The 13,330-nt window shown below is 40.2% G+C and overlaps 1 protein-coding gene across 9 annotated transcripts in view; it reads right to left on the reverse strand.

The window, feature by feature from the left end:
• Positions 1 to 13,330, reverse strand: part of OSBPL9 (oxysterol binding protein like 9) — a 158,860-nt gene that overhangs the window by 69,748 nt on the left and 75,782 nt on the right. For all 9 annotated transcript variants that reach the window (XM_004699432.4, XM_004699431.3, XM_045291890.1 and 6 more), the window contains exon 4: positions 4,080 to 4,156. In XM_004699432.4, coding sequence (XP_004699489.1) covers positions 4,080 to 4,156 — 77 coding nt within the window. The remainder of the gene's footprint in view (positions 1 to 4,079; positions 4,157 to 13,330) is intronic.

Genomic DNA, 13,330 nt, shown 5'->3' on the forward strand with positions numbered 1-13,330 from the left:
GACCTGTGATGATTTGTTGGGGACCCTCCTCACCCAACAGTTTCCCAGAAGTGAGAATAGATGGAGTCATCACATTCCACATACGCCAAATTTAAAAAGAACCTATATCTTTATAGTACCATTTTCATACTGTAGGTTGAAGTTTATTGTTTGCTCCAATTTTATACTATTGACCCCCTAATCCCCTAAGCAAAGTCATAACATCATATCCAATTCATATTAATGTACATTTTATTGCCTTGTGTTTTTGTATCTTTTTCTTTTGTATATATAGCACAGTTGCATAAAATCATAAACATAATAAAATTTATACCTGTTTTTATGTTTGCTGCATTTCAGTATCCCATTTTGGTACAAAAAAAGAATGCATTCTAAGTTTTGGGGATTTGGGGGCAATTACAACCTCCCTGCCACAGGCATTTTCTGCAAGCTCACTATGTGGGTTGTGGTCACTTGATTAAGATAACCATTGTACCTATAATCCCTTTTGTGATTACAATTCTAGCCTCTATGCCTTTGGCTAGAATCCCCTTTTTGGAGGGAGTTCTGTTATGCTAATGTTTCCTTCTGGTTGAGCATAAGTCCAAACCAACTCAACAGCATCTAACCACAACAAAAGATAGGAGGAAGGTGAGATATATTCTGAGTCTCACTTTACTAGTAGGTATGACTACAATCACAAACCACCCTTTGCTTTCTTGGGGGTACGGTCTGCTGAAAGGCAAATACCACGCCTCCATCAAAGCCATTCCTTTTGTGACCTGCCCTTTCTAAATGAGCACTGGTAGAAGCAAGGAGAACTTTGAAGTCTTGAGAAAGAGTAAGATCTTAGAGATGGTTATTTGAACTTTGGATTTTGGAATCATTGCACCCACAACCACATGAGTGACTTCCTGAAGCGTCCTGAGTTCTGTGAGCTATAGTATCCAATCTCAGAACCCAGGGAAGTGAGGGCATATACTAAGGAGAGGAGTGGGGTGAGGTGGGAGTGGGGAGTGGGATAGGGAAGAATAGTATAGTATCTGACATTGGGAACCACCCTGGGACTAGTAGCGGTATAGTGGTTACATGTGGGGCTGCTGGCCACAAGGTCAGAGTTCAAAACCACCAGCCCCTCTGAGGGAGGAAGACAAGACTCTCTACAGAGCTATGATCTCAGAAACTCATCCGGACAATTCTGCCCTGTCTGAGTCTGAATTGAATCAATGATAGTGAGGGAGGTGGTTGTTGTTTTTATGCTAAAAGAAAACAACTTTGCGGATAGTACAGGACCAGGTAGTGTTTGATTTGGTTGTACTTAAGGGTCACTAAAAATCGGAACCGATTCCATGGCACCTAATAACAACAACTTACATATATAACAATAGCTTTAAACCCCAGGTCGAGGTCCAGTATATCTATTACCTTACAGCTTGACATGCTTATCAAAATGGTGGGGGTGTGGGGGAAGGTAACCGATATGCTGGGCCTTCCATGGCTGGAAAGGGCTAAGAGAGAGAATTTGAAGACTGGAGCAGGTACAAGCCCGGAAGCAACAGCATGGATCCAGAAATAGCACAGGCAGTTTGTACTGAACACCTGAACTGGGGTTGCAGCAAATATAGCCCAAGTGAGAGGTAGAAGCAAATGATTCTGTAACTGCAGGGCCCCCAGGTCTGGCAGGTTGGAAGGTATCACCTACAGAGATTCTCAGCTTTCAAACCTCAAAGGCTCAGCGATTACTGTTGTCATGAACAGAAACAGAAAACATTAGGTAAAGAGATGGAGACGGAGAAAAGCTTAGCATTGGCCATGTTCAGTTTGAAAGAGAAGGAGACAGCTAACTGGTAAAATCCAAAATGAAAAATTATAGGTCTAATGATGCAAATCCAAAGAGATAAAGTAATGGGGGTGGGGTGTCAACAACACAAAAGCACTAGGTGAATCCTTCGTGGTGAGGGCTGCTAGATGGCCTAAAGCCACAACCCAATAGAAAGCATCATGCAGTCAAGAGTATGAGTGAAGTGTTAACACTGGGCAAGAGTAAGAACATTTTTTTCTTTAAAATATAAGGTGACGGGAGGGAGGGGGGAAAATGAGGAGCTGATATCACGGGCTCAATCAGAAAGCAAATGCTTTGAGAATAATGATGGCAACAAATGTACAAATGTGCTTGACACAATGGAAGTACGAATGGATTGTGCTAAGAGTTGTATGAGCCCCCAATAAAATGATCATTTTTTTTAAAGATAAGAAAAAAAATGAGGAGAGAAAGTATAAGTGAAGTCACAATTTTTTTTTTCCATAAAGAAGGGATCCGATTTTTTAAAATAGCAACAAAAAAAAGAGAAGGGATCAGGTTGTACGGTAATTTGATAATGTCGTACTCATGAGAAAAACCCACCGTGAGGATTCAGGGAGCTGTGGTGGTGTGGTGAGTTGTGCATTAGGCTACTAACCATAAGGTCATCCTTTTGAACCCACCAGCTCTCCCGCAGAAACCAGATGAAACCCAAAGGGATAGTTCTACTCCATCCTACAGGGTCACTATGAGTCATAACTAACTCAATGGCAGTGGATTTTTTTTTTTCCCAGTGGTGGGAATTCAATTAGAAATCACCAAGAAGCCAAATAAGACTTTTGAAGTAATGGGTATACAATTAAAGTCACACAAAACTGCAATGAAGCCATATTGATTTTGTGACCCCTGTATTGAAGCCCTGGTAACAAAGTGATTATGGGCTGGGCTGCTAACTGCAAGGTCAGCAGCCATTGTGAGGGAGAAATCAAGGCTTTCTACTCCTGTAAAGAGGTACAGCCCAAGAAGCCCACAGGGGCAGTTCTACCTGTCTTACAAAGTGTTGGAATCAACACAATAGCAGTGAGTTTGGTTTGGGGGTTTAGTATTAGAGCCAGAAGACCTGGTGGCATAGGGGATTACATAATGGACTGCTAACCTCAAGGTCAGCAGTTCAAAAACCACCTGCCACTGAGGGAGGAAGATCAGGCTTTCTATTCCTATTAAGTCTATGAAACCCACAGGGGCAATTCTACTCTGTCCTATTGGGTCACTATGAGTCATAATTGAATCCACAGCAGTAAGCTTCAGTTTTTGGAGTATTCATGTTTAAATTTTAAACAATATTTTAAATTCTGTGCACTAGTTTTACCATTTTGTCTTATCAAACTAATTCCTGGTATTGAATAAAGCAGAGAGACGTTCCTGCTTGTGTCAGCCAGCACCTTCTTTCCCCATTCTGACCTTGTCTTGAGGGGACTACCTATTAACTAACCAGCAATGTATTTGCTAAGGTGACCAGAATGATGGACTTCTCTTGGCTTGGGAGTCCTACATTATGAAACTAAAATGGTGCGATCATCTTGCCATCACAAGGGCAGAATTTATCTGAAAATTATGTCAACCCATAGACACTAGAACCTAGAAATAGAGATCGATGATCTGGGTCTTCAAGACACCTGTCCAACATCAAACCATGCCTAAGCCAGAGTATCTTCTTTTTCTTATTAAACTAGTTTGGATTCAGTTTTTACTCCCTGTCATCCCTATGATAACTGCCAACACCTAGAAAAAGAAGGTTAGATCAATGTTTTGGCACTTGTCTAATGCTATGCATAATTATGTAGTCAGATATGTCAATACGCAGCTATGTATCCACTGCCTTTCTAGAGTAGAGTGAACCTACAAGGCAAAAAAGAACTGCTCTATAAAGTTCCCAAGGCCATAAGTCTTTACAGAAGCCGACTGTAAAGTTCTGCTCTGTTGATCAGAACAACATCTAACCTACTACCTCACCAGGACTTCTATAACCAATTACAGACACTAAATAAACAAATGAAACTGGCACATTTTGTTGTAACATTTCATTTTCAACATTGCCTTGGTGATCTTGTCTCTGGGCAAAAATCATTATTTTACACTCCAGAAAGTAAGAATGACTTTGCTATATATAATCATACTAGAGAAAAGTAAAAAATGAACAACTCAGAAATTGAAAGTTCTCATCACAATTAACCAAGAAAATTAACAAGAAACCAAGAAAAACTAATGAGTTATCCAGAAGTCACGTAAAGACCCTTACTTGAAGCTGGAGAGTATGTCGAAGAATTGTTTCTTCTAAGGCATGGATCCACTTCTCTCGCTCATCAGCATCACGAGCTGAAATAAAAGAATATAAAAATTAAAACCTTTTATCCATGTCTCCATGTTTGGAAGTAAAATTTTAAAGCCACGAGGCTAGCAGGAAAGTTTTCAGTTGTATCATTTCTTTAATGTGATCTATTGATCTATTCTTTCCAGATTAATAATCTACTTGCAACAACTTATCACAAAAATAATAACTTTTTCCAGAAGGGTCCAATCTTGCCTCCAAGCCATGCTAAGCTGGTATGGGGCTTCTGCACTCAGGTTCTCCTCCTCTTCCTCTGCTGGCCCTACCATGTTGGCTGTGAAACCCTGAACCCCAACATTGAAGTGGCCTGAGCCCAGGGAGAGCTGGTGGTTAACATAACAGCACCATCTGGGAGCTGCAGGACATGTTCAAAATCAACCTAAGGACCATGAAGATGCTTATTTCTGGTGCTAGAGACTTGAAGCTTACTAAAGATGGCAATGTGCTGCTTCATGAAATGCAAATTCAGCATCCAGCAGGAGGATAGCGTTGGTCCAAGCAACGTTTTGCTTTGCTGTACAAGGAGTTTCCATGAGTCAGAGTCTACTAAACATCAACTATCAACAAGCCACAGAAGCAGACTCTAAAACCATTACAATGTCTTACCATTCTTGACCCATTGCTTAGAAATCTGTTCTACTGAAGTCACATTTTCTTCTCTTTGGAGACAAACAACAGCTAAGAATAAATTACTGCCTGTTTGCAAAAGGAAGTGGTTACCTGCCTGTTCTGTAATGGATGTAAAAAGAAGAATTACTCTAATTAGGAAGACCTGCTTTTCTCTGAAAGTTATTGTGAAACAAAAACATTACACAACAGCCATGTTTACAAGATTAAATGCTGAGACACTTTGTTCAAATGTCTATTTGGGTCCAATCAGCCAACAAAGACAATGCATGATCTCAAGTAACTTGCAGTCTCCTGGACAGTACAATCACTTGATTGACTAATTCACTGCTTAGTGCTACATTACTTCACTGATTCTAATAGTCTAGTATTTTTACTACGTAAAAACCTATCCATTCTTCTAGCTTTAGGTCACTTTCTCCAATAAGTTGCTCAGATAAAGGACAGAATTTCCTTTCTTAAATTAACTCAAATATTCTAATACTCAAGATAGTACACACATAAATACACACCATGCATAAGTAAGCACCTACTCCTCACAACTGACTACCTGGTTATCTGATATTTCACATTTACAAAAAGAATAAAAATCTACCATCCAACTATTTGATGCATTAGCGACATACATTTAGCAATAATGAATGTCAAAATGCAAGTAGAGGATGCGATGGTTAAGCTTATGTGCCAATTTGGCTGGCCCATGATCCTCAGTGGTTATAAAATCATGTAAATTCAGCAGTTGTGTAATGATGTAAATTAAGTACTAATGTAGTCATCTTCCATTTTGACATCTGGTCTTTGGAGGCTAACTATGTCCATAAATGAGGAGGGGTATACTAATCATTGTCCTAGGTAGTGTTGTTGTTAAGTACCATTAAGTCAGCTCCGACCCACAGAGAGCCTATGAACGACAGAAGGAGACACTGCACAGTCCTGGACCAACCTCACAATTGTTCCTATGCCTGAGCCCATTGATGCAGCCACTGTGTCAATCCATCTTGTCGTGGGCCTTCATTTTTTGCTGTCACTTCAGTTTACCAAACATGATGTCCTTTTCCAGGGACTGGTCTCCGAAAGATGTCCAAATGACATGTCAACAGTACGTAAGACAAAGTCTTGCCACGCTTGTGCTCTGGTCTTACTTTTCCCAATACAGATCGATTTGTCCTTTCAGCAGTCCGTGGTGCTTTCAATGTTCTTCTCCAGCACAACAGTTTCAAATACCTATTTCTTCTATGGTCTTACTCAATGTCCAACTTTCACATGCACATGATGCAATAGAAAATACCATGGCTTGGGTCAGGCTCACTTTAGTCCTCAAAGTAACATCCTTGCTCTTCAATACTCTAAAGAAGTCTTATGCAGCAGATTTACCTAATGCAGTATGTCTTTTGATCTCTTGACTGCTGCTTCCATGAGTATTGATTGTAGATCCAAGCAAGACAAAATCCCTGACCACTTCAACTTTTCCTCCATTTATCATGTTATCTATTAGTCCAGTTGTGAAGAGTTTGATCTTCCTTACATTGAGTTGTAAACCATACTATGGGCTGCAAACCTTGATCTTCATCAGCAAGTCCATCACTTCCTCCTCACTTTCAACAAGCAAGGTTGGGGCATCTGCATACCACAGGTTAATTATGCCTTCCTCCAATCCTGATGTCATTCTTCTTCATATAATCCAGCTTCTCTGATGATTTGCTCAGCATACAGATTGAGCAATTATGGTGAGAGGATACAACCCTGGTGCACAGCTTTCCTGATTTTAAACCATGTGGTATTCCCTTACTCAGTTTGTACAACTACCTCTTGATCCATGTACAACTTCCAAATGAGCACAATGAAATGCTTGGGAATTCCCATTCTTTTCAAGGTTATCCACAAGTTATTATGGTCCACACACAGTCGAATGCCTTGGCATAATCGATGAAATACAAGTAAACATCTTTCTGGTATTCTCTACTTTAGGTCCTAGAGATATAAATGTTATACTACTTTATAGCTTTACAGCAATATTCTGGGTCCAGAACTACTTTTTCCAGTCTTATTTCTCAATATATTTGTCCATGAACTATTTTTAATTAAAATATCGTTTTATTGGGGGGCTCTTACAGCTCTTATAACAATCCATACATCAATTGTATCACACATTATTTGTACATATGTTGTCATCATTATTTTCTAGATTTATTTTCTGTTGAACCCTTGGTAGCAGCTCCTCTTTTTCCCCTCCCTCCCTGTCCATGAACTCTTTTATGTGAGTTATATTGTACATATTACTCACACAACTCACAATTTCTAGGTTTATGTGCAAGTTGTTCCCTCAGCTGGAATGCCTGAGCCCTATCTCTATCTGTGTAAATAATAAAAGTTAAATCTATTGGGTAGTCCTTTTGTGACAGCATAGGTCCAAACATATAACACATATTAACTAATTTTTAGAGTATTATAAGTACTATTATTATGATCATTGCATTGGGAAAATCTGCTGCACAAGACCTCTTAAGAAAAGCAAAGATGTTACTTTGAGGAATAAGGTGCACCTGAGCAAAGTCGTGGTACTTTCAGTCAACTCACATGCATGTAAAAACTGGACGTTGAATACAAGAAAGACCAAAGAAAAGTCAATGCACTTGAATTATGATGCTGGCGAAGAATATTGAAAGGCCCATGGGCTGCCAAGAGAACAAGCAGATTTTTCTTGGAAGAAGTACAGCCAGGATGCACCTTATGCAAACTGGGAAGGTTGGAGAGACTACATCATGTATTTTGGACATACTCTCAGAGAAGACCAGACCCTGGCCAAAGACATCATGCTTCGTAAAGTAGCAAAGCAGTGAAAAAGAGGAAGACCTTCAACAAGATGCATCGACATCAATGGGCTCAAACATAAGAACAACTTTGAGGATGGTGCAGGACCGAGCAATGTTTTGTTCTGTTGTATACAGGGCTGCCGTGAATCAAAACAGATTTGAAGGCATCCAACAACAATGACGTTATTATGATAGTGTTTATTCTACAGAAAAGTTTAGTAATTTTCTACTGCATACCAACATACCATAGAAAACAGCAAATATCTAAGTATCTAAGCTTCAAGCAATCTATTAAATAAGCTTTATCCCATACCCTTCTTGCTAGAGAAAGTCCTTTCTAGAGAATACAAGCCTTTCCACACTTTGGAGACAGTCTATGAAAAGAACAAAAACCCTAGACTCAGAAAACAGGTGCAAATCCAAGCTTCACTACTTGTGTTAGGTTGGGTTGTGTAGATAAACAAAAAATCAGTGACACTGATATGTGTAAGTATCAAGAAGTAAATTTATTAAGCCTCCAGTGAAATCCCCTCTGACCAACGACCAGGGATGTGAGTAGCCTTGCTATCTACCATGCAAGGTGCATTAGAAAGTGGATTGTTGCAGAGGCAGTTAGGTTAAAATTTAACACCTTATCATTTTAACCCATTTAAAATTTGTTTTACTTTTTTGTAGTTTTCTGCTTTGTTTTCGATTGAGGTTTTTTGCTGTTTTACTTTGCTATTATTGTTTTGGAATGCTTTTCTGTATATGAAATCTAGGATAAGTAAATCTAGAGAGGGTAACTGAATTAATGGTTTCTTGGGGGTTTGGAGGGAGAGCTGGGGGGAAATAGGGAGCGAATAGCAATGAGTACAGGAAAGAAAGTGTTCTAAAATTGATGTGGTGATGATTTTATAACCCTTAATATGATTGGCCCACTAAATTACATAATATGTGAATTATATGCCAATAACAGTGTTTTAGGGGGGAAAAAGTAATTTTATATCATGAAGATGTCTCAGCCCAGTCCAACTCAAGTCCATGGGTTCGATGCTAGCAGAAACCCTTTTCAGACTCATGCAGCTACAAGGCAATGAAACCAAAAAGTGAAGCCGGAAGCAGGGATATCATAGGTCGGTGGGTGCAGAGTTGCAAGGTTGGTGGAAACAGCAGGGCAATGACATCTCCCGGAGTCGATGGCCTACATGGGGCTGCCCCTGAAGGCAGACACCGAACCAAGCAAGCAGGAAGGAGAGAGAATGAGAGTTTTCAGTGTTTCTTTTATAAAAAGACCACATCCCCAAGGAGGCATCATGGGCTGTGACCCGATTGAGAGGTTGGACTCCACCCGTACCCTTTCATACAGGTACGAGTTGGCATACAAGCTAACTGCCATACTACTTTATTACTATGTGACTTCAGGCAGTTGGTACTTAACAGCTCTGAATTGTAGTCACTTATTTCAAAAGAGGCTCATAGTGGCCACGGTCTCACAGATCTATTGTGAAAATTAAGTGAAAGAAAATACATAAAACCAGTGAGGTCAAAAGGCCCTCCATGGCAGAGGTATTTGTGTAAGAACACTAAGTCAGTATCCGCACTGTCCGCTCTGCTGACAAGAGCACTGCTGATGCAGCGCAATGGTGGTCAAACAATGGGCACCTCACCACAAAACCAGCAATGGCACCAAAACTTGCGAGGGTCGCTGTGTTCTTCACCATTATCTACATGCAGGGGGGTGGGGGAAATGCCTGCTTCACTTATGAATGCCCCTGAAGGAGCTGTAAACTGCCATCTCTACCCTTACTTACGGACATGCTTTTAAAATATTCTATGTGACAGAGGGAAAGGATGCATGAAGCCCTTGCCCTACATACTAAGTTACTTATCTCAAAGCAAAGCACTGTGCAATTGTCTGAATTGTGAGCTCACTTGGCCCTTTTTTTCTCTCTCTCTCCATAAAAACACTTTCATTTGAAACAACTGCCAAACAATATTTTTCACATTTTGGAATTGACATTTTCCTGAAAATGAACGATTATTCTGTTGTCTTAAGGAAAACTGGCAGAATTTTTGCCAATTACATAATTCAAGCTTCCAGGCAAGCATTAGACCTTTGAGATACTTGTATTCCCCAGCTAATATGACCTTGACAGATTCCCAAGGATCCTTAAAGACTGTTCTGATGAGATTACTGGCAATAGCAACAAATTTAGGCCAGGGTGACTAGAGAAACAAACCCAGTGACACTCATATATGTGTTATAAGAAGAGCTTTATATGAAGGAGAAATTGTGTATCAAGAAAGGATCCCAGTCCAGTCCAACTCAAGTCCATCAATCTGATACTAGTCCATAAGTCCCTCCTCAAAATCATGCAACCACGTGCAATGATGCAGGATACAGGAAGATCACAGGCCCATAGGTGCAAAGTTGCATGGGTGCAAGGTCAGTGGAAACATGACAGGGCTCTTCCCCAGCAGCTCTCACAGAGGCCACGAACAGGAAAGGTGAAGCCAGAGAGAGCGTGAGTTTCTCTGAGCCCTCTTTATGAGAAGGCCATGTCCACAAGGAGGCACTATCAGGCTATGACCTGAACGACAGGTTAAATATCACCCCTACACTTTTATATATCTTCAAGTTGACATGTGAGGTAGTTTGTTTATTGTGCCAACCTGGCCGATAAACACACGTAGGGTTTTTGTTTTGTTTTTTAACATTTTATTAGGGGCTCATACAACTGTTATCGCAATCCATACATACATCGATTGTGTACAGTGCATTTGTACATCATTCTGAAAACATTTTCTCTCCACTTAAACCCCCACATTAGGTCCTCATTTTTCCCCTCCTTCCCCGCCCCCCCCCACATGTAGGGTTAATTGAAGGGCGGAGAGATAAATGGCTCTGAGCCTCACCTTTCTAGTTCTCGGGTCTCTTGCTTTGTGATGGTCACACCAGTGTGTAGCTGCCTCAGCAGTTCCCTGCTTCAACTGGCAAGGCTCACTTCCTGCGAGACATCCCAAGGAGAAGCCGCATAGACTTGCACCAATGCAGCTTGGTGCTGGAGCAGCTGTGTGGAGACCCCTGCTAGCGCTGAGATGCTTACACGCTCACTGATTCAGCTTTCCTCCTGCAGTCAGCATCATTGCATGTGTTTTGTGAGATCGAGGAGGACTTTGTGGATTGGTGTCGGACATAGGGGTTAATGCTGGACTTGTGGGCTTGGGCCGCACTACCTTTATATAAAACTCTCTCCTAAACATGAGTTTCTGTGGATTTGTTTCTCTAAAGTACCCAGACTAACACAATATGAAATTATGTAACTCAACAAATGCCATTGAATACATTCCGACCCATAGTGACCTTATGCACAACAGAACGAAAAACTGAACAGTTCTGCACCAGCTTCACAATTGTTCCTATGCAAGAGCCCATTTTTGCAGCTCCTGTGTCAATTTGTCTCTTGAGGGCCTACCTCTTTTTCACTGTCCCTCTACTTCATCAAGCATGATGTTCTTCCCCAAGGACTGGTCTCTCCTAACAACATGTCCAAAATATGAAAAACAAAGTGTAGCCATCCTTGCCTCTAAGGAGCTCTATGACCTTACTTCTTCCAATACAGAAAGATTTGTCCTTTTAGCAGTCCATGGTACTTTCAATATTCTTCTCTAGCATAACAATTCAAATGCATATATTCTTCTACGGTCTTCCTTATTCAATGTCTAACTTTCACATGCATATGATGCAATGGAAAATACCATGACTTGGGCCAGGCTCACCTTAGTCCTCAAAGTAACACCCTTGCTTTTCAATATTCTGAAGAGCTCTTGTGTGGCAGATTTACCTAATGCAACTCATTTTTTGATCTCTTGTCTGCTGCTTTCATGAGCACTGTTTTTGGATCCATGCAAGACAAAATCCTTGACAACGTAAACCTTTTCTCCATTTATCATGATGTTACCTATTGGTCCAGTTGTGAGGACTGTGATCTTCTTTACACTGAGTTGTAATCATACTGAAGACTGCAATCTTTGATCTTCATGGGCAAGTGCTTCAGGTCTTCCTTGCTTTCAGCAGGCAAGGTTGTGTCAGCTGCATATATCAAGTTTTTTAATAAGCCTTCCTACAGTCCTGATGCCATATTCTTCTTCACATAAGCTAGCTTCTTTGATTATGTGCTCAGCATGCAGACTGAATAAGTAGAGTACGAGGATAAACCCTTATATACACCTTTAAGGATTTTAAACCATGCAGTAATTCCCTTGTTGTATTCCCACAAATGCCTCTTAATCTACCTACAAGTTCTGCTTGATCAAAATGAAGCCTCTACATGAGGAAAGATTCCAACATGTTTTAAATTCTGTTTTCCATAATTCTTTTGAAGCCACCTTGCATAATGAAATTTATCAATATTTAAAAGAGCTTTATAAACTCTCAAAGCCAATATTTATCAAATGACCAATCTATGATATTACAGAATCATACACAGGGTAAAATCTCTATTCAGAGTATAAGACAGACAAATGGATTTTAATATAATAAAAGTTTAAGAATTTCATTGAAATTGTGTCAGAATCCACATCGAAACCAATCTTTAATAAACTATCACTTGTTATGAGACTATACCCACAAATGTGTAAGTTGAACAATTATGTTTCTACATATATATGTGTGTTTGTATACCCATACTTGTAGTGGAGTACATAAGGGTCAAAGTGTAAAAGTTGCAGGACACCAAGGTCAACTGGCCTAACAGAGTCCAGAATGTCAATGTTCAGCATTCTACTTTAGTATGGAATGACTAGGTTCTTAAAATCTTGTGAGTGATGATATGAGGGGGCATCTGTTGGTCTCTCCCCTTTCTGGATAAAAAAGAGCGAAGAAAATTAAAAAGATACAAGGAAATAATTAAGTCTAAAGCACTAATGAACCACATGGATCTCAGCTTCCAAGACCTTAGGACCACCAAAAGAAATGCATGGTATCCAGCAACCACTGCTGACCACTCTAAAAGGAATCACTGAAGGAGGTCCTGGATAGAGTGAGAGAAAGGTAAGGAGCAAAACTCAAAATAACAGAAAGGACCAAGTTTGCAAGTTTGATGGAGACTTGCTGAATCAACCCAGACAATGACTCAGTAAGCCTGGAACTGAACTCACTAGTGTGGCTCAACTCTAAGTTGTCATTAGATAGGCCACTTGAGTGAGCAACACCACCAGTGAAGTGCACTCTTTGGAACAATCAACCACATGAGGTTGGAAGGGCAGCATTTAACCAAGGCAGCATGCTCAAAAGAATAAGTGAGAAGGACAAATGGAAAGAGTGAACACAGAAAGTGAGAGGGGTGCTATTGCATCATGAGGTTTGCAATCAACGTCATGAAACAAAGTGTGAATGAACTGTTGAATGGAAAAAACAATTTGCTCTGTAAACTTTTGCTTAAATCATAATTTAAAAAACAAGAACAAAGAACCTACCACTTCTTGAATCTTGGTGAAATATCAAAGAATGGCCTAATTATCTAAAAAGGCTTTAAAACACGTCTCTCTTTTCTAACTACTTATCTGTATGAGGACCTGTGGTGGTTACATAATTTCACGTCAACTTGGTAAATAAGTATAGGGGTGGAGTCTAGCTTGTCAATCAGGTCACAGCCTCATGATACCTCCCTGTGGGTGTGGGCTTCTCATGAGAATTCTGGGAACTTTCTCTCTCTTGATTCTGCCATAAGAAGAGGC

This window comes from Echinops telfairi, unplaced genomic scaffold (genome assembly GCF_000313985.2).
Source record: "Echinops telfairi isolate 266 unplaced genomic scaffold, ASM31398v2 ScPeMD7_443;HRSCAF=831, whole genome shotgun sequence".
In the NCBI taxonomy this organism is placed as follows: Eukaryota; Metazoa; Chordata; class Mammalia; order Afrosoricida; family Tenrecidae; genus Echinops; species Echinops telfairi.